The sequence below is a fragment of the Manacus vitellinus genome, unplaced genomic scaffold, assembly GCF_001715985.3.
Source record: "Manacus vitellinus isolate BGI_N305 unplaced genomic scaffold, ASM171598v3 scaffold_19_pilon, whole genome shotgun sequence".
Classification (NCBI taxonomy): Eukaryota; Metazoa; Chordata; class Aves; order Passeriformes; family Pipridae; genus Manacus; species Manacus vitellinus.
The window spans coordinates 7,907,406-7,934,973 of NW_021939395.1; the positions used below are offsets into that span (position 1 = coordinate 7,907,406).

A 27,568-nucleotide genomic window follows, 5' to 3' on the forward strand; every position below is an offset into this window, starting at 1 on the left:
TGAAGTAAGTTTCTTTTGATAGAGAAATACCCTTTTTTTAAAGCTGTCTGTGCCAGATGTGATCTATTTCTCTTTGAAACATTTGATACAAGAGTTAAATTTTATGTTGCTTTGTCTCTGGTGCTGTTCATTTGATTCCCATGCCTTGCCGCAGGTCCTGCTTATTCATGTCAGCACAAGTTCCATCCCTGAGTCTGACAGCAGTCCCTCAGCCTGAGCCACACTGTGCAAAGCCCCTTCCAAAAAAACTGGTAGCTGAAATATAAAACTAATCATTATTTCAGAAAGACCTGGGTGCTTATCTTGTGTTTCTTATTTTATTTCTTCAGAATTAGATAATAATAAAAGCAGGTAGGCATTCATTTGATTACATTTATACACTTAGAGGATAACCACACACAGCAGCAAAATATAATCATGGCCAAGAAATTAATTAACTCAGCAGGACAGGGATTCAAAGTGAAAAAACATCCTCATTACCCAGAAGAGTAATGCCCTTTCACCCAGCTTCCCAAAAGAGGCAAATAATTGGCTTTTATAGTATATTTGGTGGTTGCCAACTTCATGCTGTTTTAGAGTAACATCTTCCAGAATTACAGCGTGAGAAAATGGTCCCATCCATCTCCAGCCCTTCTGAGAAAGAAGGTCAGACTCTCCAATCCCCCTGTTTGCACACGTGATTGATAAACTGTGATGAGGGTGAGAAAGAGGGAGATTATGTGTCTCGTGTAAAGTGGCCAGGATTTGTGCTGCCTGTGGGGCTGTAAGTCATGCCCTGGCAGACCAGGCTCGGATTGGCTCCTCCAAAGTCCATTTGGAGCATCTTAGGGCAGTCAAACACAATTGCAGACTGAGGCTTCTTCTTTCTTCCTCAAAAAAAAGTTCTCTCAGATGACACTTGCATGTTGATGTTCATGTGCAGAAGGGCTTTCAGATCCTGTATGTCCATGCTGGCAAAAAGGAGCCCTCTCACAAGTGATGCCACTTGCTCTGTCAAGCTTATTGCCAAGCTTTATCCATTGTCCTTTGGCTCCATGTGTGACATGGAGAGGATCTGACAAATGTCTGAGCTGGCACTGCACTATGCAAGCAGATGGACATGAGTGTACACATCCAAAAGATTGTTTCCTCTCTCACTCTTATAGGCAAGAAATCTAGCTGTGAATGTCCAAATCACGATTGATTCAGAGCTTGCAAGTATATAATCCAGAGGATGCTACAGCCCCTGTGTCAGTTTTGATCTAGAATCAGCACCACTAAAGGCCACATGGTGCTGATTCTAAAAAGCCATTTTAGAATCAGCTGTAGTGGAAGAAAGTGAAATGGGACATTGGAAGGCAATGCTCCCTCAATTGCCTTTGGTGGAAAGAGTTGTGTTGTAGCATAAGTCAAATTGGCTTTTTCTCAGTCAGATGAGTATTTATGAACAGAATAAAAAGGTCACCTCCACTCCCTGCAATGTGTAGGATTATGTCCACAAATGCCAGTTTGTCATTTAGACGATATTGCCCATGTGTATCTTTGATATAAATCTTGATTATGTATATGATTTCCTTTGTGAACTACAGCTTATTTTTCAATAAGCAGAGAAAGAGATGGACACGGCAGGCTTTGTGACTTTATAACTTATAACTTTCCTCACTTTTTTTGCTGCACACAAAATATTACACACTAAAAAAATCCTCATTCCTTGCTGAGAAATTACTTTTGGGCGAGCAAAGGGAAAGACCAGGTTGGGGATTTTTCCATCTTTGGCCAAAAATTTAAATGGCTTGCAAGGCAGCTGTGATCATTTGAAGGCAGCAAGTATAGTACTAGAAGTGGGAATGTTAATGAATAATTTCAACTGTAAAATAGGAGAAGAAAATTCCTTCATGAAGGCTTCTTTTTTTACATTTTCTTTTTTAGATGGTTGCCCAGGTCTCTGTTATGGAAATGGGAGATGCACTCTTGATCAGAATGGATGGCACTGTGTTTGTCAAGTGGGCTGGAGTGGCTCAGGATGTAACATTGTCATGGAAATGGTGTGTGGAGATAACCTGGACAATGATGGAGGTATGATACATAATTCATGTGTCTCTGTTTATTTGTCACATCCTTGACTGCCATTTGAGTCTATGGTTTTGATGTATGTTTTCTTTCTTATCACAAAATGTCGATGTTTGTCTATGTGCTCAAGACAGTTATTCCGTTGACTTCATCTGAAGCAGCACAGTGAGGGAACAGATCCTTGTGCTAGATGCTGCTCAAGGCAGAAAGTATCTGTGTGCCATATCTACCATCCCAGTACTTGATTTTTTCTTATAAAAAGCAAAACAAAACAAAAGTGTAACAAATAATTTCTTCCATCTTCTTTCCACTCTTCCTCATAACTCTGTCATCTCTTTCAGAAAAGGCAGCCAATAGATACCCGAAACAAAAAAAACCTCTTTCTCATTCAGATAGTGAATTCAAGGCCATGTTAGAAAGGCTTTGAGAAACTGGGTCTAGTGGAAGATGTCCCTGCCTATGACGGGAGATTGGAACAAGATGATCTTTAAGGTGCCTTCCAATCCAAACCATTCTATGATTCTATGATCTGTCCCAAGCACAGTTACATTTTTTTCCTTAGATTGTACATGAGATGCATTGAAATATATATTACCTAATTGTGTCACAGTTAGACCATATCCGTGTCCTGGGTGAGATCTCATGCTCAACTGTAGGGCCAAATCTTGGTCTAATGATTGTCTGGTTTTTTTCTAGGTCATTGATAAATTAAGCTTGTTGTAGGTCCAAGAACTGAGGTCACTGTGGGACCTCAATAGAAACATTCTGACTCAGTGATGATTCCACATTTACAGATATATTTTGAGACCTTCTGATTTTGTATCCTGTGGCCTCTAAGACCCTGCTGTCCTTTGGCAAAGGTTTCCTTGTTTCTGAACCCCATTCAAAATTGCCTTATTCCTCTCTTATGCTTCCTTTTCCACCTTACTTCCAAGAGGTCCAACAACCGTCTCTCTGCCCACTGTCTCTTCTCTCCTACACTGGTGTGTATCCCTTTCACACAAGGTCCCACAGCTGGCATCGCTGCCCCCCTGTGCTTTCCCATCTGTCAGTGCTCTCCCCTGCTGGCCAAGCTACTGACTCACTCTTAAATCTGTCCACTAAAGCCCTGTTTAGCCTGTAATGTATGTAAAGCATTTTCTGATGCACTCTGTGAACTGGCTCTGTATAAACTGCCCTGTATTGTGATTTTGGGTGCTTTATATTCTGCAATAACGGTGAGTTATTGGAAGAGTTGGCAGTTTTAACTCTAAATCTCCTTGAATTTGTCAGTTTAAGGCAGACACTTAACATCATTTCACTGCAGGTTTTAAAAGCAATTTTCTTTTTCCTTTTTAATGGCAACATAACATGGACTAGGACAGTTCTGTTGACATTACAATTAGAGATAAGTGCAGAGAGAAATATTTAATTAATCTGACTACTACAGATGGGCTAAATGTAATTAAGTTTCCTTCACAATCAATTTTGTATAAGAAAAGAAAATTATATCTACATATTATAACCACTTCTCTTTATATATATGAAGTTCACAGGACCTGATTTGGCGTAAGTATAAAGTAGAAAAATTCCCCTAAAGTCATTGAAGTTATACCAGTGTTTAATATGAAATCAAAAGCGGATTCCTAGTGGTTTAGGGTTTGTATACCAACACAATAGTAAAAACAGAAATTAGGAAGGAGATATGACATTACCTGTTAAGTCCTGTTTGATGGTGGTTGAGCCTTAGACTGTGAGGATATTATGGTGACCTAACGAGTTTGCATTCATCAAGCTCCATAACTGGATTAGGTTCATAAGGATAGAAGCTATTAGCATTTCTGCCTGCAGTTGTTGTGAATTAAGAGCATGCACTCAGTTGAGTTACAGAGCTGACAGGTAATAACTTCCTGAGCCATTAAGATATGATCATACTCAGTCAGTAATACAAAGCCCAAGAGATCATGCTCTAGACACAACTTAATGCCCTTGTATATTCCAAATCACAGAATTCTCACCTAGAAAAATCTTAATCCTTCCACTTGTGTTTAAATCAAACATTTATATCGCAGTCCTCAGGAGTCCTATTGTGTTTCAAGTTTGTTAGGAGGAAGTTACCACCAAAGAACAAAGCTGTAGTAAATGTGAACAATTATTATGTCAAACAAACTCCAATTTTAGGACTTAAGCAGAGGCATAATTTTGTGTAGTTTTCAATTGATTTATTATATAGTACTTTCGGGGACTGAAAAACTGAAATTTAAATTAAATTAAATTGACATTTAAAACTACAATTCAAATACAGGTTAGTCTTAACTATAAGGATTGAATAATGTCATTTATTTGGCATGAGGAAGTGTTAGTGTTGTTCTTTGGCCTGTATTAAGAGCACAAAAGCTTTGGGAGAGGGAAAGCCTATAATTCATTTTTTAAGGAACGACATATTAGTATAAAGAAAAGCCACAAGTATATTCACAGGCATCCTGGTCCTGCAGCCACTGAAGCACCGAGTTCCCATCAGTGCAGTTCCTTGTGGGGGTAAGATAAAACACGTGTGGGACTATTCTCCTGAGCAGGGAGAGCACAATTTCTTTTAGAGCCCCATTAGGATTCACTGCACTTGTACCCTGGCTGTACCAAAACTGCCTTTCCCATTCCAGCTCATAACTCTCTGTTAGCTCTTTCCTACTCGCAGACTTAAGGGCATGTTTACCTGTTCAAATATCACTACAAATATCATTGGAAAGGTCTTAGCATTATAACAGATGCACGACAGCATGGTTTGCACTTGCTCTCGTGGAGTGCATCTGCAGTCTGTTAGCAGTGTGATGTCCATTAGAAAATGCCAAGAAGTCAAGCAGATGTCCTTTGTAGTGGGGCCTTTGTCTCGCCGTGGCTTCTCACACCATCACACCATCACATTATTCCCCATTTCTTATTCTTATTCTTTCTCTGTCGTGACTGACATGATTTCACTTTATAAGATGATCATTCAGCTCATCTGAGCCGGTCATTTTCTCCTGTCCTGCCATTAATTAAGACTCACTGGAAGCTTCAGTAGCTCCAGAAGATTGCTTGAAAGCTCTGCAGAGCTTTCACAGGTGAGGACCTGTATCTTGGGCACAGGACGCTACCACAATGTGGGGGGACACAAAACACTGAGCTCCCACTCATGGGACACCCCTCACTCTGCCAAGCCACAATTTTCCTGTTCTTTGGACATGTGTTTACCCTGCTGCTGCACATATAGGTCTTTGTCTGCAGCTGAAAGTTGCGGCCTGTCACTCCCATTAATGTCTTTGATATGGATCTCTCTTTTAAATTTGCCTGCATCTCTCTTTATTGTTTTTCTTTCATGAATCAATCTTTCCCGTTTGTTTTTAAGGAAAATACTATTTACTACTAGCTTTGAATTCTCTTTCAAATATCCATTCAGTCACTTCAGACAGTTATTGTAGCTTTCTCCAAGCTTTTCCAAGCACAAGGAAATATATGACTCAGCATAGCCTTGGGTTGATAACCAGTGCTACTAAAATATTGATGTATTTCTGACCCATCCATTGGCATTTTAATAACCTATCTATCATAGAGATATTGAGTCCATATATAAGTAATATGCTATTATTACTCAATATAAGTAATACTGATGGGAATGGTTTTCATTGTTGCTGAGCAGCGAGGACTCCCCAGGGATACTTACAGTTTCTGAAAACCTGATATATTTGTATTGTCCTATGTGTGGAAGGCCAAACACCACTGGTACTCACTGAATAAAACAGCCTTTCCACAGGCACCCTGCTGGGTTTCCTGATACAAACACCAGTGTTCCCGGTTAACAGCCTCGCTTTCTGCTGCCTGCTATGTATTATGGCTAAAATTTGGGCAATTTGAATTAATGCATATGAATAAGCATTAGATGCTCATGACAGTTGCTGCTGCTGCTGCTGCTTAGTCTCTTCTGAAGTTACTCTTTGATTCCTTTTGCTTGGATTCCTGGCAACCCTAATTAGACTGAACTGAGCCTGTGGTGAAACAAGTCAGCACAGGCAATGTTTAATGCGTATTTGAAATCTGTAAAAGAAAACAAGTAAACGTGGGTTGGAGACGCCTGTGGATTTTTTTTCCACAAACAACACTAGTATTGAACAATTGATCATGTGAGTGTACTGAAAAGTGCAAATCCTTCAAATGTTGAGAGTCATAGTGTTTAGTATTTTAGGTTGCACTGAATAGGAGTTCAGAGAAAAAAATCTGCTTACTGCAAGGAGGAACTTCAATTCCATTTTTTACTTTTGGTGAAAATATTCTGGACATAGATCTCACAGCTCAGTCACTGGTGCTCACTCCAGCACAGAGGGAGTGGGAGTGCACTGACACACACACACAGCTCTGGGTTGCTCTGCAGCAGTGAAATGAAGCTCATTGGTATTCATAGAATTATAGAATATCCTGAGTTGGAAAGGACCCACAAGGATCATTACAGTCCAACTCCTGACCCCGCACAGGACAACCCCAAAAACTGCACCATGTGCCTGAGAGTGTTGTCAAACACTTCTGAACTCCATCAGACTTGATGCTGTGACCACTTTCCTGAATTCCCTTAGCCAACCACCCTCTGGGTGAAGAGCCTTTTCCTAATATCCAGCCTAACCCTCCCCTGACACAACGTCAGGCAATTCCCTTGGGTCCTGTCTCTGGTCACCAGAGGGAAGAGGTCAGTGCCTGTCCCTTCACAGCCCCTCATGAGGAAGTTGTAGACTGTGATGAGTTCTCCCCTCAGTCTCCAGTTCTCCAGGCTGAACAAGACAAGTGACCTCAGATGCTCCTCATATGTTTTCCCCTCTAGGCCTTTCACCATCTTCATAGCTGTCCTTTGCATGTTTTATAATAGCTTTATATCTTTCTTATATTGTGGTGCCCAAAACTAAGTACAGTGTATTGCTTAGAGATGGATTTGACTCTCATGTCACTGAGCAATTACATTATTAGCCTGTGTATTTGTGAGCATGTCTGCAGACATGTGTGCATGCACCATATAAGCATCTTCACCACTTTTTGTAATATTCTGGGTCTGACATTACCATCAAACTTATTAGTTTACATTAACCTCGTAGTTAACTTCTCCACGTGAGACAAAAGCTTGAAAGGGTGAGAACTTTGCTCATTTAATGAACTTTTAAGCAGAAGAGTAGCAATTCTAAGTTTTATTGCAAACTATTTATGTTTTACTTGCCAGAACCTAATGATAGTGGATGGTTTATTAAAATAACTAACATAGGAGGTAGAGTCTGATTGAATTTGTCATTTTCTTAGCCAGTTAATAAAGTATCTCAGTTGTTTAATAGAAAAGAGGCCGCAGTGCAAGTTATTGCTTGCTGAACTGGTGAGCTGGGAAAGCCACCACTCCGGAATTAGAACCACTTTGTTCTTTGCTTCCCTTACCAGTGTCCCCATGCAGTGCCTCTTTACTGTCCTTGGGTGTTCCTGAAATTGTATCTAGACAGTTTGTACTAATTGTGAACACTGATCTATTTTCAGCAGTGATATTCCCATATTTGTAGTCATGAATTGCAAGTGATTCAAGGGTAGATGAGCAGAACAGAGATGCTGGGATTTGGAAAGTAGATGACGTAGAGCTGTTCGTATCAGGCATGAAATATGTGACTTGTTCTGCGTTCTTGCAATTAACTTATAGCTGACAAAATGCCTTTTTCTTTTCCAACTGTTGTTTTGTTTTATTTTAATGAGGATTTAACGTGGATATCACGCAGTGCATGGAAAGCTCAAACACAAAACATACGAAATGTGTTCACTGTACAGCAGTTGCCCAAACTTGGAAAGTACAGAGATATATTGCTGGAAAGTAACCAGTGGAGAGGTGGGTCCATAGCCACAGCTCCATTGCCAATTTTTCTGGCTGTTGAAGGTGATCATCCCTGTAGAAGAGAGATTGCTGCACAATGTTTACATTAGAGAATGTGCTCTGCCAAGCACAACCTGAGCCTTCCATGACTGCAGTAGAAACGTAGGTGAGGAGGTAATTTCACAACACTTGTGAGATTCTTTCCATCATACGGAATAAGAAAAATATATAAAAATGTGTGAGCAAGAAAATATATTTTTTCATGGAAAACATTGTGTGATTCCATTAAATCAAACTCCTGACACAATAAATATTAATATCATTCCTTATAGAAAGCTTCCTGAAAAAATCTATTCCTCAGCAAAGAAATAGGAAAATCCTGTCCTAATTCTGCGATCTATTGCAATGCAGATAGGAGTGGTATGACTGAAAACAGAACAACTTATTTTGGCATGCTCTGCCTTCTCTTTGAGGTTGTTTAAATTATTTAAGTGTGCTATGAAGTGCTTTTTATCCTCAAGTCAATCTTTGTGAATTCTATTTTAGCAGTAATATTAAAAATATTTTAGTTGTGTAATTCACTTTGTTCATCGTTATCCCTCGCATACAAAACAAGGTACCTGGAAGATGTCAAACCATAATCCCAGACTAATCAAAATGTGAAGCACTTTAATATATAATCTGTAGTGCACCTTTAAGGTGCCTGACTGTGTTTTATATAAAATAAATAAAAAAATGCTAATAGCAAACCGAAATCATTTACACCCCTGTAACACATCTTAGTCTGCACCTATGCTGTGATGCACTTCGGTGTAATTGACAGTAAAAACTTCAGTGTACAGGCTCCCCTGCTGTATGAATTACAGTTTTTGCTGTTTGTAGTAGTTTGTTCATACTCCTGACTGTTGTCTCCTGAGATCTAAAAGAAATCCTGCTGGTTTATTAACACAGTGAGCTTTTTAATAGTTGGCTTCTGATATGAAAGTTTAACTAAAATTGTGACCATTGGTTGAGAACTGACTAATGAATTTGTAGAATTTCAAGCGAACAAATTTGATTATATAGTTTATAAATAAGATTTATTTGGTTTCTGTGGGTTATTCTCCTGGATTAAAAGTTTCATTTCAAATAGAATTGGCTCGTTAAAAATGTCCTCCCATGCACTTAGTAATATGATTTGCATTGTCACAAACTGCCTCCATATGTAGCTTGTGATTCTGTACTAGTTTGTTTTACCTGGTTCATTTTGACAGGTATCATGCTGAATTACAGGAGTTTCTTTTGGAGTTTTAGGTTTGAAATTTTTTCTTTTAAATTGTTTAACTTAAAACCAAAGTCTTAAATGAGCCTAAAGTGGAACAAAGATTTTATTTTAGCTTAATAATTTCCTGTTTGCCCCAAAATAGGTGCTTTATTCTTTTACTTTAGCACAAAGTGTGAAAAATATTTTTCAGTTTTATCCAAGTTGATTTCTCTTCTAAATTTTGTTTAATTGTTTGGGGAAAAAAGCTAGAAGTTTCATTATTCAGACAGTTCTAGTTAATGGTTCTAAAGTATATACACACAGTGGCCTGAGCAAAATATGTGGTCTTAAGAGTCCATAGAAGAGCTGGTGTTTCTGCACCTCCTGCTTCGCTGCCTATGGAGCATCTTCTCTGAGCCTCACATCTGTTTTCTCTTTCACTCTGCATGGTTGAGTGGGGAGATTAAAATAAATTGTCATCTGATCAATAAAAATATTATAAAAAAAAATACAGCATGAGAGAGAGAAAAGCCATGAATGATAGTCTGTAGCCTAGAAGACTGTTCCCTTGCATTAACAATGATATTTTCAGTAGCAATTTCTTCCTCTAATGATTTTGTAGCCTTTGCTTCTAAGGCCATAAGCTGGTCCTGCCTAATCCAGACTTCATAGATTGATGGTGCTGTTAGAATACACATCATTCTCACAATTATGCTTCTGTTATGCTTCTGGGACTTCACACCCTACTAATGGGAAACCCACCCTCTTGTATCCCTGGGAGCCTGGAGAGGCAAAATGAAACCAGGTGCAAGTAATTCAAACCAAAATAACTCCATTAGCAGAACCTGGAAGAGTTTATAAGGCAGTCATTCTGCTGACAAGTAAACTGCAAAGAAAAGATGAAAATTGAGTCTGACTGGAAGATGGAAAACTGCTTTCCCTGTACTTGGTTTCTTTTTGTGTACAGCCTGAATGCACTGTGCTTGTAGTCAGGCATGTAAGCTCTTCACTGAAGCAGAGAAAAATGAGGACTCTGTTAGAAAGAGCAAAGTAGTTAATTGTTATTTTTACAGCTATTTCTTTCCTAAGAAATTTCTTTCCTAATAATCTTCATATTGTGATGTTTCTATGACTTTTCACTTTTATTTCTTACCTAAATGAGAGAATCAGGTCAACTCAGTTCCCACATCTAATGGCTTGTTGACAAGATAAAAATTAATCAGAATAGCTACTGTGGAAAAAAATTACTCCAGAGTAGCTTCCCCATGGATACTGTTATTCTGAAATAAGTGCTCCTTTTTTCTGATTAGCACATATTCTGCCAGACCAATGTTTGTCAAGTTTCTCAAGTAGACAGCAGTCAGATTGTAGAAATTAGTACCTTCCAGAAAGTCCCTTGACTCCTTGAACAAGACTTGTCACTGCCATATCCCTTACACTGGCAGAGCCCAGCCCTGAATGGCCTGACCACATCAGAGCCCTCTGCAGGCATCTGCAGTATCAACCAGCAAGAGATTTCAATGTCTTCATCACCTTTTCAAGTTTAGAATTCTGGCAGATTTGTAGTCTTGGATAATCTGCATTTCAGTTCATGTTTTAAGGACATAGGGAGTTTCATTCCTTGGACAAAAAAAGAGGAAACAATAAGATTTTTTTTCCTTGCAGTTCCAAGCCTGCTCTTCAAGTTTCAACCCAAAAAGCTCTTTTGTTTTTTCGTCAGAACACACTGAAAACTCCTCTGGTTCATGCTGTGAACTCCTCCATCCGCTTCCTGTGTGCTTTTGTTTAGACCGGAGGCCCCTTATTGTTTCAGCTTACTGACTTCCTAGCGGATTTCAATTGCTTCCTAGGCTTTCCTGAATATAAAGTGACTGTTACACTCAAAGTCAATAAACTCAACGTTACCCTGTGAAGTTCTTCTCCCACCACTGGCAAATACCTGTTGTTGTCTCCAGGACTTGGGGAATGTGGAAAGAACTTAAAGCACACACTGACCTGTAGCCAGGCCAGCTTTGCTGGATCCAAGGGTCCTAGGTTATTGTTGTTAGCTATCTGCAGTTGCCCTTGGCTCATTATCACAAAAACTAGCCTGCTGTATCTGATTTCCCAGCTGCAGCAGGATAGATTTGTTAATATATTTTGCTTAGCCAAGCGGTTACCTTGCTCAAGGTCAAGCAAGGATTTTCAGATGCCAGGAAAGCCCTTTTCATTATATTTGTTTGTTCTGTAGAAGGGCTTTTGCTTTCTTTTCAAAGTGAATATTTTATGCTGCTATTTACTGAGTATTCACAGAGTGCAGTGTGCTCTACTGAGAAAGGAGAAAGTTGGCTGAGGGTTGGTCTCGCACCCATTAAAGTCAATGACAAAATTCCAGCAGCTCCCCTGCTGGTGCAGTTTGCCCGGAGGAGGTACAGTTTGATAGGCTTCAAAGTGTTGGTATGAACAGAGCATGGAAAGTCAAAGCATGAAGTGAAAATATCTGACAGTATGTTGATCCTATAGCATTCCAATTTTAACACCAGGGAAATCCATACAGTGATATGATGACTCCACATTTATTCAGACCGACCTTGTTAAAAATACAGAGAGATGTCTTTGTTGAAGGATACGACACCTTCATCTCGCTTTATATGCATTAGTGTGCTTGTCAATCCAAGCAAGTTAGCAGCTGGTAAGTCATAAAATGGATGTTAAAGAACATAGCTGGACATTTTACCATCTCTTATTAAATCTGTTTCTGATTGAGTATGTAATTTAGGCAATTTGGACATCTAAGCTGCTGATAGAAGCAATTAAATGCCAATAGCCCAATTTTAAGTTTTATTTAGGTGCTTAATTTAGATGCACTTCAGTGCTCCAATTTTCATCATAAGCTTTGGACATTTAAGCACATGAATTTCACCCACAAATGTTGCTACAAGTTTGTCCGTGAAGAAATTCAGATTTTTGAAATGGACTAAGCATGTGTGTTAATGCTTTATTGAATTTGACTGTGTCATAATCAGCATGCCTTTCCATTTATTACATCCCTCCTGTGCTCTCTGCTAGTAAATGCGGTGCTTTATTCTCGAACCACTCAAGTTCCTGAACTTTCCATTCTTTCTGTTTTAGATGGCTTGACAGACTGTGTAGACCCTGATTGTTGTCAGCAAAGTAATTGTTACGCAACTCCACTCTGCCAGGGTTCGCCTGATCCCCTTGACCTTATTCAGCACAGCCAACCGCCTTTCTCTCAGCATCCTCCAAGGCTCTTTTATGATCGGATCAGATTCCTTATTGGAAAGGAAAGCACTCATGTCATCCCGGGAGATGTCTCATTTGAGAGCAGGTGAGTTTTTCTCTCAGATGAAAGGTTTTTCTGAATATTGAGAACTGCGATGAAATTATTTAACAAAAAAAAAAAGTGGTGATACCTGGATAGCTGAGAATTCTTCACTGGAGCCATGAAATACTAAAAGGGTAACAAACATTGAAGTCCCAACAGCTGAGGATCTTGGTTTTCAGATTATCCTTGCTACCTGTCTAGTTCTGAAAGTGTCACAGCAACAAACTCTATTTCTCTTATGAACAAGACTCTGACTGTTGTAGAAGGTAAGCTATCTCATAAAGTCAGCAGAGGGAAGTTCAGCCTTTCATGCTGTACATACAGTTAGTGGCAGGATGCAGAAGGACAAGCTGAATTAATATGTGCTGTATTCAGTCACCTTTCTGCCCAGTTGAACTTGATTGGTATTTACAGTGTAATAAATTTAACATGTGTCACTTACATATAATCCAGCCACCTAATTAAAAAACTCTTTTTTTACTACATGTTGATAGACCAGCGTTTACCATTTCGTGCCGCGGGTTTCTCTCCAGCTGTCGTGCGAAGAGTAGAGTGATCTCTGAGTGTTTGTGAGATTGGCTTTGCCCTTTTAACAGGAAAACACTGTGCAATACAAAAGGGGCACTTACTTGCTCAGAAAACCTGGTAACATATATTTTCTTGAACATTTGAAATATAGAGGCACATAAGATTTTATGCTGTAGTTCACCTGGGAAGCTATAAGTTACATGCTGACAAAGAGATCCACAAATCATCCACATCACCTGACTATTACCCTGTCAACTAGGCCTATGCATTAGATAAACCATGTTCCAGTAATAAGGACATAAGAATTTTTTTATTTTCACAGTACATAGCACATAGGTTACAACTCGACACAATTCCATAGCTGCACACAAATTCAGTGCACTTTCTCTTTGTGACATTAATTTTTAATAAAGTAAATTTGTAAACAGTCTTTATTGATCTGAAATACCTAAACATTTAATCACTATTAATAATGTAACAGGATGTTATAAATATGTAGAACGATAGGGCATGAAGATGAACTCTGTGAGAAGCATCCACCTGCCACGGCTGGATCTCTTGGAGTGTGTTGCTCTTATGAACGGTGCCACTGCATCTGGACCAAGGTCCTTGGCTGGCTGTATGTGCAAACTAGAAGTCTTTTAAAACAAAAGTCACCAGTGAAAGATTTGCCTCATCAAAATGCCTCACAGTGAGGAGTTTTCAGAGAGGAGGTGAGCACTTGAGTTGCCTGTACAGTGTTCTGTGACACTGCAAATGTTAGCAACCAGATTGCACATAATCCCATCAACGTGCTTTTATAGATATAAGGAATTGATCTTTTAAAGCTGTCATTGATAGGATTTAACTTGGATTTAAAAGCTTCTTCTGAGTGTTTAGATTCTTTACCCTGAGACCTGCCATGCCTTTGAGCGGCGAAGTTCCGTGTGGGAGCAGCAGCCCACCCTCACCATGGCTTGTTACTTCCTGCCACTAAGGAGTATGACTTGTGTTGGTGCATTGCTCACACCCCAGATATCGTTTCCTCCCACTGTAGAGACATTCTTAGTTAGTTTGGTGAGAAGATCCTTGGGATTCACGTGAGAGTGGCTCTATCTTTGGAATCAGGGCAGTGCCTGGAGACTCGCGCTGTGCCATGTCTCCTGGGGTTTGTCAGCAGTAATCTGCACTGTACTGGACACCCCGAGGGGTCCCTTAGTCCACACTTTGCTTGATCCTCAAGTCTTCCAGGCTGTTGAAAAATTGTTCATCCACGAGTCAAATATTATTAAAAACTGCCAGAATTTTTCTCAAGGATGAGAGATAAGCAGGGTCTCTGAAGGAGGCAATAGCTGAGCTGTGCTGCCTCTGTTCGGAAATCTTCCTCTGACATTGCCAATCTGACTGTCATCTAGTGTCTGTTCTTCTCCTGGGAATTAAGATTATTGAAAAAATGTAGAAAGACAACTGCTGCTACAGTAAAAACATCAGAAATCTGTGATCCAGCCTATGTGGTACAGACCAAAGAATGCTTGGGGGGTTTTAATCTCCTTTGGGCTATTGTTGAAAAGGCTGTGTCCAGGCACATGGTATTAACGCATGTCTGCCTGCAATGACACTGATTTTATGGCATTGGTGGTTCAATGTAAAATGCTGGAAGAATTGGATGTAATAGGGGCATGCATTTATTTCAGGGCACTGGCATCCACTCTCACTGGTGCTTCAATTTTGCAAAGCCCTAGCTGGCTTTTTTTTATTATTATTATTTCCCTTTTTCAAGAAATCTCTGTGACCATTAGGAGGATTAAGGAAGAAATATCTATCCAATGTTTCCAGCTGTCTGATTCAAATGACATTGTGCAGTATCTTACTGTACCACAGGTCAGTGGAGCTCTAGCATGGGTGATGTTTGCACAAAATTTCACTGTAGACAAAGTCAAAGTGATGTTGATTAGATTTGGGAAAGCTATCAAAAATGGTGAAGATTATCTCTGTCATTCAGACTGAGTGTTTGGTCTCTGCCGTATCCTGGCATTTTCAAAATAATCTGAAATACTAAAACTAGTTGTTCTGACAGCTGCTGAGACATCTATCCTTTTGCATTTGCATCTTGGACTTTAGCTTAGCTCTAATTTTTAAATATTTGCCTTCTGCAACACAGTCGGGATGTTGCATTGAGCCAGGTCTGAATACTACTCCAAGAATAACATTAAGGAGCAAAATGTTTGCAAAACATATTTTACTTTTTATTATGTCAAAGCCATGTCATTCGCACTGAGTTTTTACAAACTCCCACTTATCTGTGACGTGCTGAAAGGCAGATTAGAAGCATTCTGAATAAATGGAAATGTACTTGCTTACATCAGGAATGGTTTTGACCTACTACATGTAGCAGGGTGTAGCAGATTATAATGTTTTTGTCAACTTCTGTTCTCAGAAAGGTTTTTAGCTTGTTTCTTTGCTAAGTTTTTTTTTTAATGCATGCTACTGGCAAGCTATTTGACTCACTGCAAATTGCCTGCAAAAAGGGTCCAGTGTATGGTACTGAATTAATTACCCTTCAAAGGCTGCTTACAGCAACATTGTCAGCAGGAAGAAACGAATGTACCTCACTAGCCTTTAGCTTAATTTCTCTGATTGAAGATTTTAATCATAAATGTAATACAGTAAATGACATCTTCTGGTAATGTGACACTTGCAAATTCACAAGTTGCTTGACAGAGTTTCATATCTGAGCCTAATGTCTCAGCCTGAGGTGCTCTGAGAATATTGGAAACTTAAAACACAAAACAAAAGGAAAAAAATAGCAGATAAGTAGCAGCAGAGCAAGGCAGAATGGTGATGGAATAATAAAATGCTTTACAAATAGTAAAAGAATTCATCTAGAATTTAAACTTCTATTTATATTTTAAATTAGAGATGCCAAACAAACTGCCTGATGGCAGAGACCTGAGACCTGCAGAGCTGAGATCCTCAGTTACTTGTGGAATGACCCATGAAGCATTGACAGAGAAATCCTACTTGTTTTAGGCCACCTGCAACCTGTGGGAATCTCGGCTTTCTCTCAAAAAGCCAACTGCTCCCTCTGGAGTTGCAGATTTAGCACAGCTTGCCAGGGGACTGGGAACACTTTTAATGCATTTGAAAACACTAAGGCAGCTTATCAGGGACATGTTCCTGCCCAGCTCCACCAAATTAGAAAAGACATTTTTGCACTTACTTTCAAGTTAAAACAACTTGGAGAGCCTTAGGTCCGAGATTACGCAATCGTCGCAAATAGGTGGCTGTTGGACAGATAGTGGGAGTTATCCCCTGTGAGAAAGCAAAGCAGAGCAGTCACAAGAGTGTGGAATAAATCTTAGAGGCAGAGAACACAGTGCATTGAGGAGACATCACGATCTTTAGAGGTTTCTCTGCTCAAATTAAGAATGCAGTGAGTGGTAGCAAGGCCCCCAGCTCATCTGGGGAGAGGGTGGATGTTGAAGCAAGGAAGCGTGAAGTGGCAGTTGACTATGAAGGGACATCACTGCAGGGAACATGCTCTACATGCTCTAAAAGCTCTGGTAAGGAAAGGAATTAAGGAAGGTCTTCTGCAAGCAGCAGAGCTGCAGGGAACCTGCGTGCCAGGACACCTGTGGGCATGGGGGTCTGCTCTGAGAGCTGCCAGGGCACAGGGAAAGGAGGGAGAACTTGCTGCAGACTGGGGGCTGTTTGTTACCTCCTGAGCCTGTGAGATTAGTGCTGGTCGTAAAGTAACTGAAAAATATTTTCATACCTGCAATAAATGCCAAAATTAAAGCTAATTCTGATCAAGTGCTTAGTCAAAGATTTAGTAGATGCTGGTAATTCAAGAAGAGGCCAGAGAGTAGAATACTTTTCAACTTAGAGTAGGTAATAAAAAGACATTAAATAATGAGGACAAATGTAGGAACACAGAGGCAGGCTTAGAACATTTGAAATCTAGGAGATTACGAAGACAATTCAGTACAAACAAATGTAGAATAATGAGGTTTATGTGTCATTATCACATGCTGTAAATATGTGTAGCTTGTAAAATATGGTGACTAAAAAAGGAGCAAGTTGAAAGATAAGTCTCTTAATATTATTTATGAATAATAGGTAGTAAAGTGAATGATTAGAGGAAAGAAAGACTATGGATGAAATAATGGAGGCTTTGATGGGCTGTTATCAGATAAATCTGTGTGCTTGATAAAATATGAGGACAGAGTAGTGTCAGAAGACAGGTTTGTGTAGAATGAACAAACAGGAGTGTGAGAATAATGCACTGAATAATGATTGCTCTCAGAGGTCTTGCTCTCGCACCGATGTGTGTTGTAAATATATGGAGTCCACTAATAAAAGTATTAGAAAAGGAAAGACAGGTTTGTTGATGTTAGAAATATGAGAAAACAGTATTTTCTGCTCTAACAAATCAAAGAGTAATTGAACCTGGCTGTTCTGTTGAGTGAGTCTTGTGATTCTGTAGAGACACACAGGAGCTTGATTGCCTTCAGTAGAGCAGCAGGTTTTGCCCTTGAGTAGGGCCACAACCAATTTAGTTCATGTAGAAAATAAAAAAGTTGGTAAATCAGAACTCTGTTTTGCAACTGGCAGTAATGCAATCTCTCCCATTTCTCTGGGATTTATCAGATCTCTGCTGAAAATCAGCATCTTTCTATGTCTGGGAATACAGAATCCATATTAGCAACTGTGGTGAATGGTGTACTTGCAAAGAGGTTAATTTTCACCAGTTGCATTTTCTCAGGTCATAGTCAGCCGGGTTTGATGATATCATGGTGATAAATCCTGTCAAATGGCTTTGGAGAATGGGATCTTAAGAAACAAGTCAGAAATTTATGGTCTCCAGTTTGCACATATGATTTCATGGGATCATGGTCAATTAATTTCTCAAGGGATATTTTTTAAATTCATAAGCAGACTCCTAAATAACTTTTGTCTGAGGAGCTATAAAGTTTTTCCTGTAGTTCACATATTCACTGTACAATGGACATGTCTGTTGAGGCCTACCGTGAACTTTCAAACTGAGAGAGAAACATAACAGTGCCTAAATTTGTGCTAGTTCTTTATAGTGAGAAATTAATGCTCATTCACTTTATAAGTATTCTATTGTATTTGACCCCAAATGTCTTAATGTTACCAGAAGACTTCTGCATACACTGTTCACTTCATTGTGTAAAACCACAGTGTGCTGATGTGTACCTGACAGCAGGGGCAGAATACTGAAAGGTGTTTCAATGGAATGTAGCTGTGTAAGCCCTTAGGAAATCCCACTTGGTGCTAATCTACACCATGAGGATATTTTACTTCTTATACCTCACCTTTGGGAATGTTTGCCTCCTTTGCATTTCATTATTCAGTTAGGCAAAAAGCTAAAGCTGAGAAAAAGAGTCATTTCTTCACCGTTTCTGTGGGCAGGGTGAAAGCAATGGTCTTAAAGGGCAGTAGTGGAGATTCAAATTGGGCAGTAGGAAAAATTTGCCATGAGTAAAGCAGTCATACAGAAGCATTGGAATGGGTTACTTGGTGAGCTTATAGAGTTAGACAAGCATCTGTCTGGACTGATGTAGGTATAGTTGATCTAACCTGAAGCAAAGGAATGGACAAGATAAAGTCTTGTATTTCCTTTCAGCTCTCATTTTCTATGATTCTGTGCTCCTGTTAGCCTCCGATTAGACCCACTTAGTAATGAGTTCACTTTCCTGTCCATTGACTTTGATGTGTTCCGCTGTGCTGCCATGTTCCAACCTCTTCACTGGGATGTGAGGACAAAGTGGAAAGTGGGTGCAAGTCCAACACATCCCAGAGGGAATTTAAAAGGGCATCACATGTGACAGGGCATTGAGAAAAATGTAAGTTACACTTGATTAGGCACCCTGTGAATTTACGTATCTAACTTTCTGAAGTTCAGTGAAGACCATGTATCTCACTGCTGCCTTATCACATTAGTTCAGCTTTTTTCTAATAGGCAGCAATGCCCTATACCTAGCAGCAGAGAATGAGGTTTCATTCTCTCCTTTCACAAAGCATCACTCCCTAGAGCTGCAGCAAGCTAAATCACGCTATCAGTGAAACCTTTGCAGTGCTATTCAGTGGCAGAACAAATGGTATCCTGAAATATGTCTGGAAATGGAAATATACTCTACATGCACGAACAATTCATGGGAGAGTCTGTGTGTCATCTTCATGAGATAATGCTTTTCCAAATCAATCTTTTGGACTTGTATGACTTTTCTTTCAAAAATCAACAGTCACAGTGATATCAGAGCAGTTCTGTCTGTCTGGGACAGAAGTATGGCCCAGTTTCTGAAATCAATGCCCTTCTCACTCTCCTCATGCGTGTAACATGTTGTTTTCTACCCTTTCTATTACAGACGGGCGTGTGTCATCCGAGGCCAGGTTGTAGCAATAGATGGAACACCTTTGGTTGGAGTGAACGTCAGTTTTCTGCACCACAATGAGTATGGATACACCATCAGTCGACAAGATGGAAGGTCAGGCTTTCATTTATGATCTTCCACGGGCTTAGGTTTTTGCAGTTATGGCCATCTACCAACTTTTTTTTGTGTACAAAATTTTCATAGACAAGAAGAAAAACCCTGAACAGAGACGAGATTACAATGACATTCAAACTCCTGGAGTTGAAATGTGCCAGTTCTGCTGTAACAGTACCTTCTTGACATTTGAATATTTTCACAAGTCAGGTTTTCCAGGGAATATACTGTCTTCCCTCTTTTTTTCTGTTATTAAATGTGAATCTTTCAAGTAGTTTATTGAGGTGTCAATGAAGCTAACTCCTTTAGATGATCACCTGAAACACACAAGGAAAAGTGAGAACAGACTCTTTCCAGAGTCAGAGTTAAACTGCTGTTCCATAACAAGCCCTGAGCAGTCCTGGCTTCCCCTTCTTGCCCAGCCTTATAGGGCTGAGTTCAGTTCTCAAAGAGAGGTTAAGTTTCAATATATTTTGTATTGCACTCCAAGGTTGGCCATCCCTTTGCAATAGGGTCATGATTTGCTACTGAACTTAATTAAGCTGCTAAGGGCAGTTTAAGACTTCATCTTCCTTGGCTGTATTGTGAATTACAAGAAATCAGAAACTGTCTTCCAGCAGGGAAAGAGTGGTGTAATTTGTCACTGCTTCCACAATTATTCTCTTTTTTGTTTGGATTTGCCAGTTTATAAAAGTAAGGAACATGCATATTTATTTTACCTTAGTTTATTGACTTTCAAATCGTACTACTGAAAGTTAGTAATTATCATTTCCTCCTTATGCTAGCCTGGATAAAGTTGTTGCATTAAAATATGCTACCTGTATTTTGCTGTGAATGTAATCGGTGTCATTTGGGAAATGTGATGAGATATACATAATTAAGTCTGACTTCTTATCACAGTTTGTTACCATCAAAACCCTCCATAATAGATGCATTCAATAATACAGAGGGTGAAGCAGTGAAGTAGCTATTTACATATTACCTTGTGTTGCCTGACTATGGATGTCAGAAACTCTGGAAATTGAGACTGTATATCATGCCTTCTATGTCCCACTGTTTTGCAGCCCAGATATGCCAAAGCTTCTTCACAGTAGCTCCCAGAGGATCACCTGTTTTGTGTACAAGAGCTGATTCAGTTCTCAGTGCAATTAATCAGCATCTTTTCCAAAAATTTCATATCCTGCGCAGAGAGGTCTCATGCTCAGTGTACTCAACCTTTTCCTCCTGCTGCTTTTAGAAAAAGGGAAAGGATTATGTTAATAGAGCTTAAGGCCTAACAGGCTTTAAAACTTATTATTCTATGTGCTCTTCCTGCATAGATTATGAGTGGCATCCCTTTTCTGGGCTAGGAATTTCTTTTCATATAAACCAGAGTAACTGAGTCCACACTTTTGTTACAGATGACTTGTTAGTATTGATTCTAGTTGATAAATAGAGGGGAAGGAGGCCAGATAAAAGTGAAATTCTGTGCCTTGCCATTGATGCATAGGAGGGAGAAAGCACACAGAGGTAAAGCTTCTTCATGGATACCAAGGGGATGCCAGGAAGGCACGCTTGAATGACTTCACATAGTAAATTAAGGACTGTAATAAGGAACATAAAGTTTTTGTTCGTGGTACATTGAAAGGTGTGGTAATGTGATGATAAAACAAAAAGAAACAAAACAATTTGTTTTCTCTTTTCCAGTTTTGACCTTGTGGCTGTTGGAGGAATCTCTGTCACTCTAGTTTTTGACAGATCTCCTTTTATATCTGAAAAAAGAACACTTTGGTTGCCTTGGAATAGATTTATCATTGTTGACAAAGTTGTAATGCAAAGAACAGAGTCGGACACACCATCTTGTGACATCAGTAGTTTTATCAGCCCGAATCCGATTGTACTCCCTTCCCCCTTGACAGCATTTGGAGGGTCCTGTCCTGAAAGAGGAACTGTTATTCCAGAACTTCAGGTAATGAAAAGACTTTCAAATGAACAATTTTTTCTATTGCAGAACCAGGGATAGACAATTTTAGAAGGTGAAATCAAATAGTGAGCAAATAACTGCTGTAATGTTATTCACTTGGCAGAATAACACCAATGCATATCTCTTTAGTACTCTTTAACAAGATGCTTTTGTCTTTTTTCTTTCTTTAATTTTTGTTAATATTTAAAAGTGCTTTATTTCTGACCTCCAAGTAGAAGAAAGTGGGGAGTCCTAACATGATTTAATGTTGAAACCCTGGTTTATTTATGGTGATGGACAAAACTATTCCTAGCTACAGATGAACAGTATAATTTCCCCATACATCAGTGTGAGACATGACCCAAGATGCTTTGAAGATTCCTAGAGGTGTTTCATCTGCTCACATATTCTAGTTCTTTACAATGGCATCTCTGGCTATGTATTAGATTCTTGGGTTTCATTACTTTCTTTCCAAGGTAGAGCAATTTTAACATGATCTTTAGAATTGTTTTTTTAATTTAAATGTCTTCTTTGACTCCCTTAAGTGTTTAGAAGTCATTTTGAAGTTAACCTTGTAATCAGCTGTTCTTTAACTTGGACCTTAAAAGAGGCTGTGTGAGTTGAACACCCAGCAAAATACAGCTACACAGGTTTCGGGTCGTGTTAACCCCCGAGATTTGTAATATGTTGTGTGAACAGTTAGAGTTTAAACAGTAAGAAGTCCTTTGGGTTCTCTTTTAATTTCACTGAGCAAGTCTGGAAGAGACTTGCAGGCTACTCGTAGACATGAGTATTTCCAAACTTTTCTCTTTTTCTCATAAAACTGTTGCTACTTTATTCTACACGTTAAAGATCTGGTTGAACTCAATTATGTCTAAACACCTCCATAACTTTCATGCTTTATCCAGTGGATGGCCATAGCGTTTCTTCACAGAATTTACTAAGTGAAACTAATGAACATAAATTAAGAATAACTGCTGCACACCAGCAAAAAAAACCTGGGTCACCGTACTCCACATGAGGTGTGCCTGCTTTGAACAGCAAGGTACCCAAAGATGCAGTCTACTCAGAAAGAAACTGCACCCAATTCTTTTTTTTTTTTTCAGTCATTGGAGAGTTCTTAGACTGTTAAGTTTCATGGTACGGTACTGGGAATTGAACAAAAAGTAGCCAAGAATAATAGGAGACAGAGATACGTTAGCATGCGTTAATGCATGAATATTTCTTCCTGGTTTTCTATTAAAAAATGAGAAGGGATGTCAGATGTATGACAGAGAGGGCAGCTGGGATGTCAGCAGGAAAGAAGGGGAACACTGCAAATCAGGAACAATAAAGGGAGCAGGATTTCCCTGGCAACACTACATTTCATATGTTGAAACAACAAGTGCTGGCGGAACTCCAGCTGTACTGCAGCAGTGCTGTGACAGTGATATTGTTGCAGTGTGTAAATAAAATTGGTTTGAAAGTGGAGTAACCTATTGCTAAACAAGAAAAATTTAAAAACTGGGAAATGTAAACAAAACAATTTGTCTTTTTCCAAGAGTGATGAATTTAACATTGTGGCAGGTTGACTCATTGTTACAGAAATGCATTAAAATCATTAACCTTATTAAGCACAGTCTAGTTTTCAGGTGGCTTTTGAGTTACTACAGTAGCATCTCCAAGAAGCCATTCTCGTTTCTTGCCTGCTCTTCCTCACAGTCTGTCCCAAGGCAGCTTCTTTCTGGCAGGAGATCACAAGAGCTAAATCCCTTTTTGTAGCTCCAAGCCCCACATCATTCGAAAGGTCAAGGCCAAACTTTTTTTTTCCACTGACAAGCTCACGGTCTTTGCAGTCCTTCTAGTTGCTGAGGGCCTATCTCCATTGCAGTGGGAATTGATCCTATCCCACAGTGGGCATATCCAAGCTAGCTTTAATCCGAGTGATTCAGACAGCAACACTGACAGCAGGGCCCTGGGACTTGAGTTCTGTTGCACACCCTGGGGACTTACCTGTGAGCGAGATGACTCTGATGCTCAGGCTATTTCATCCTCGCTGCTGTGTGTCCCCAGTTAGCTTGTTAGGTTCCTAATGCTGGCCCTTCAGACACCGTGCCCCTTCTTGCTGGAGCTTATCCTAACTGCGCAGCTTTAGCAGGAAGGTTTGTTTTCTTTCTTAGCACTCCCTAAGTTAGAGTTATTACCTCCAAGGCAGGATAGAATCTTCACATCACAATTATGATAGAAAGTGTGTGTGTATTTAAAGAAAGGTTTTAATTGTATTCTGGTTAAGAACATTTGTTAAGTAAACCAAGTAATGAAAACAAGGTAAAGCTGTAGAGCTTGTATGTAAAAATATGTGGACAGATACAGTATTTGGTCCTCAGTAGATAAGAGTAAAGCATCAGAGGAAGAGGCTTTTTATCAAACAGACAGACTGCCATCCAGTAAGTTGACCAAGCAGTGTCTGATGTTGGAAATTTTGTAACGTGCCTGACTGCTGCATTGCTGAAATAGCACAGGAAACATCAGTGCTTTGAATGGCACTTTGTTCACATCATGACTGGGAAAGATAACCTAATTACCTGCTGTTATTATTAAAAATTTGCATTTTTCTTTGCTGTAGATATAATGATGTGGGTTTTTTTCCAAGGTGGTCCAAGAGGAAATCGCAATTCCTTCAAGTTTTGTAAAGCTGAGTTACCTCAGCAGTCGGACACCGGGGTATAAAACTTTGCTGCGCATTATTTTGACGCACACAACCATCCCTTCTGGAATGACAAAAGTCCATCTGATAGTTGCTGTTGAAGGACGTCTGCTTCAGAAATGGTTTCCTGCTGCAGCCAATTTGGTATACACATTTGCCTGGAATAAGACAGATATATATGGACAGAAGGTTTCTGGTCTGGCCGAGGCAATGGGTATGTAGAATCACCTTGATGTAAGCAGAAGCACTCACGCACATCAAGCCAGGAAAATACAGCAAATAAATTTTGTTGCTGCACTTACATTCTTTTAAATCAAATGCCTCTTTAACTACTAAAGTGACTTGTATGATTTCCTGAGAACATTTATTTTCTTGTTCTTTCAATGTCATCTTTCTAATTTAATCAATTTGAAAATCCCTTTTTCCCTCAGAGAATGGTTATGTACTAATGGCATTATATTCAGCTGTCTTTGGTTTTGAATGTTACTTTGAATATGACCTTTGGTGTGTCATTGTTTCTGTCATTTTTTGGCTGTGACATTTAAAATGTCATTTCCGCTTAGGGTTTGCAAATTCTAACTTTTAGGCATCCTTGCCTACTACATTTTATGTCCCCAACAGTTAAAACTAATTGATTTGTTGTTTAAAGATGTTTATACAAAAATCTTTATGTTTCGTAGACTTTCTTCAAGCAAGCAGCACAAGCTATTCTGAAAATTGCTACGGAAGTTCTGTCTGTGCAAATAGATTTTATTTAGCCAGCATTTTTTTTCATTAATTTCATTATTTTTTAAGGGCTTTTTATTTTTTTAATTGAATATGAGGTTACGTTGCTTAATGGAGTAATCTTATAGATACTTTGTATTAGAATTATTTATTTTACCAGCAGAGCTTAGTATTGTGAATATTACATCAGGGCAATTGTGACAAGCAGCATTGGTAGGTCAGGCTATAAAGCAAGAATAGCTAGAGCAACATGGAGCCATCCACCCTCACAAGGGATATGCTTCATCCATATCTTTCATATATGAAAATGCTGTTCTGAGCAGCAGCCAGAAGCTCTCCTCAGGATCTGTTGTGTTGTCCATGCAGGCAGAGTGCCTGCAAAGTGGCCTGTACAAAACCAAAAGGTGCCACACAGGCTTTGCAAGCCCTGCAGCTCCCAGATCATCCGTTCCCATATGCTCCCAGACAGGTAGTCTGTGAGGTGGGTGCGTGGAGAGGCAATGGGAGAAGGTAGGATTAGAGCACTTTCCTGGTCATTTCTCCTTGGAGAATGATGCAGGCATAGACACGGATGACCATGAAGGGTTATGAGACCAAAATATGGAGTAGGATTTACATCATACCTTACACATAGAAATATGTCAGAAAACAAGAAGCTCTTCCTAGAGCTGTGGTCCTACAGTCAACAGATATAGTGCAGACTGCTGCCTGAAGGGACGTTCCCATGTTCTCTCCTTACCCCTTGGCCCCCATTCACATTCATTTGATCATGAAATGAGCCAGATAAGGAACAAATTCAGCTGAAAACTGAAGAAACCAGGAAATAAGTGATACATTTTCAGCTTCATTAGTTTCTTGATCTGCTATGAATGCTAGTGCAGAAGCTCAGGTCTTCTCTTTCCAGCCACAGCTCACACATTATAATGGCCTAAAGGGATCCAAACTCCACCTTTGGTGGCAGGTGTCCAGAATTGCTGCATTATCTATCCTGTCTGCATCTGATCTTCTACATCAGGCTCACATCTGCAGAAGGATGAGCAACTTTTTGATAGGGCCAGTCAGAGAGGGTTCTGAATGTCCTGGCAATGGCACGTGGTGGGGAGCAGGAGAGCCCTTCTCAGCCTGCTGGGCTACGTGAAACATTGTGAGGGGGCAGACCCAGCCTTGGCCCGGTGCAGGTACTGGTCCCTGACAGTGTTTTCGCAGTGAAGGAAGGTATGAAGTGGGTTGTTGGCACATATTTGTGCAAACACAGAAATAAAAAAAATATTCCAGCTTGCCCTTTGGCACTCCCATGGGTGATCAGGCAGGACCAGATGGGTCATGAGGCTTTCCCTCAGCACAGCTACTTGTGCCCTGTGTCCAGAGGCTGTCACTGCACATTGTCACTAATGTATTTGAGAGGGAACAGTTGAGTATGCTGCTCCCATAAGAGTCCTGTAATGATTGTGAAGTGTAGTATGTATCTGGACTTTAAAACATTTTAATGCAAATAGATAACATCTCATGAAATGATACTGTAGTTAGTTTCCCACATTAGAAGTAGATGAGCTTAATGCGTTTAAATATGAATAAAGCTTACACAATAGTGCTGGATAACAACTTTTAAATTATTTAATTGGTGCTTAATTTTTTTTTCTTTTTCTTAAAGTTTAGGTTAATTATGCTTCTTTCAAAATAGAAGCAAAAATCTTGATATTTTAAGTGCATTGCTAGCATGCTTTGTTAGATTCCAATAAAGCTTTATTTAATTTGACACACTATTGGGACCTTTATCTGCATCCATTATATGAATTTTTGTCAAAATAATTTCCTCTGCCAGTATATTACCAATATTTAGTAATGCATTCTGTTCAGTTTTCATTTTAATTAAATTAAATTGCAGCAGGTTGAAGTCCTGGAACTCAGGATTATAACCATCTGCTTTTGGTTTTGTAAACACTATAAACATCTATATTTTTATTCAGGGTTATTGACAGCAGTGATCACGCAACCAGTTACAGGAAACAAGATTTTCTGAGCATATTTCCACACACGTGTGGTTATGTTTAAATTTGTAGGAGAAATGTTTGCTGCCATGTGTCTAGTCCTCAAGCCCCTCACAAGAGGCCATTTTCTCAGAGCAACAACTGAGATGACAAAGTAGCATTTTTTGTTCTGAATAAAAAAAAACACCATGTGGATGTTGACACAGAAAACCTCGATGGTAAAGTCTGTGTCCCCTTGTAATTTAACATAAGAAAAAGATTTCAGCCAAATGCTCCGTAAATGCTTCTGGGTAACTCCATACAGACCCCATCTTGCTCCTGCAAGCCCTTTCATCTCACCCAGCAGCACCAAGTGGTCTGCAAGGACAAACCCTCTTGGGGGTGAATGCAATCCAGCTCTCCAACAGCCCTACACCTTCTCTGTTTGTGATTCTACCTGGTATTTTGCTTGAGTTAATTTTATTCATTGTTCAAAGAAGATAGATGTTGATAAGTGCAAATACTTCAAGAGAGGTTAAAGTGGAGGTTACTGTCCTGGTTAATCGTGTCTTTTATTTCTTGCCTGTATTTTAGCAACAGCCTTTAGACTGTGGCACTACTAACCAATTATTGTTCATTCTTCTAAATACTGGTATGAAAACAGTAGGTTTCTTGGTGCAAATTATTTCAGTAGGTCTTCTGAAATCCATTTTGAGACTGCAAAGAAATGTACTTGCTAGCTGTCAGTGTCCAAAACTATAGTCACCAC

At 39.5% G+C, this 27,568-nt stretch overlaps 1 protein-coding gene across 1 annotated transcript in view; it reads left to right on the forward strand.

Annotated features, from left to right (window-relative positions):
• TENM1 (teneurin transmembrane protein 1) overlaps window positions 1-27,568 on the forward strand; it is a 230,263-nt gene that overhangs the window by 133,927 nt on the left and 68,768 nt on the right. Inside the window, exons 12-16 of the mRNA XM_029959106.1 lie at window positions 1,909-2,055; window positions 12,246-12,462; window positions 19,359-19,478; window positions 21,165-21,426; window positions 24,053-24,320. Coding sequence (XP_029814966.1) covers window positions 1,909-2,055; window positions 12,246-12,462; window positions 19,359-19,478; window positions 21,165-21,426; window positions 24,053-24,320 — 1,014 coding nt within the window. The remainder of the gene's footprint in view (window positions 1-1,908; window positions 2,056-12,245; window positions 12,463-19,358; window positions 19,479-21,164; window positions 21,427-24,052; window positions 24,321-27,568) is intronic.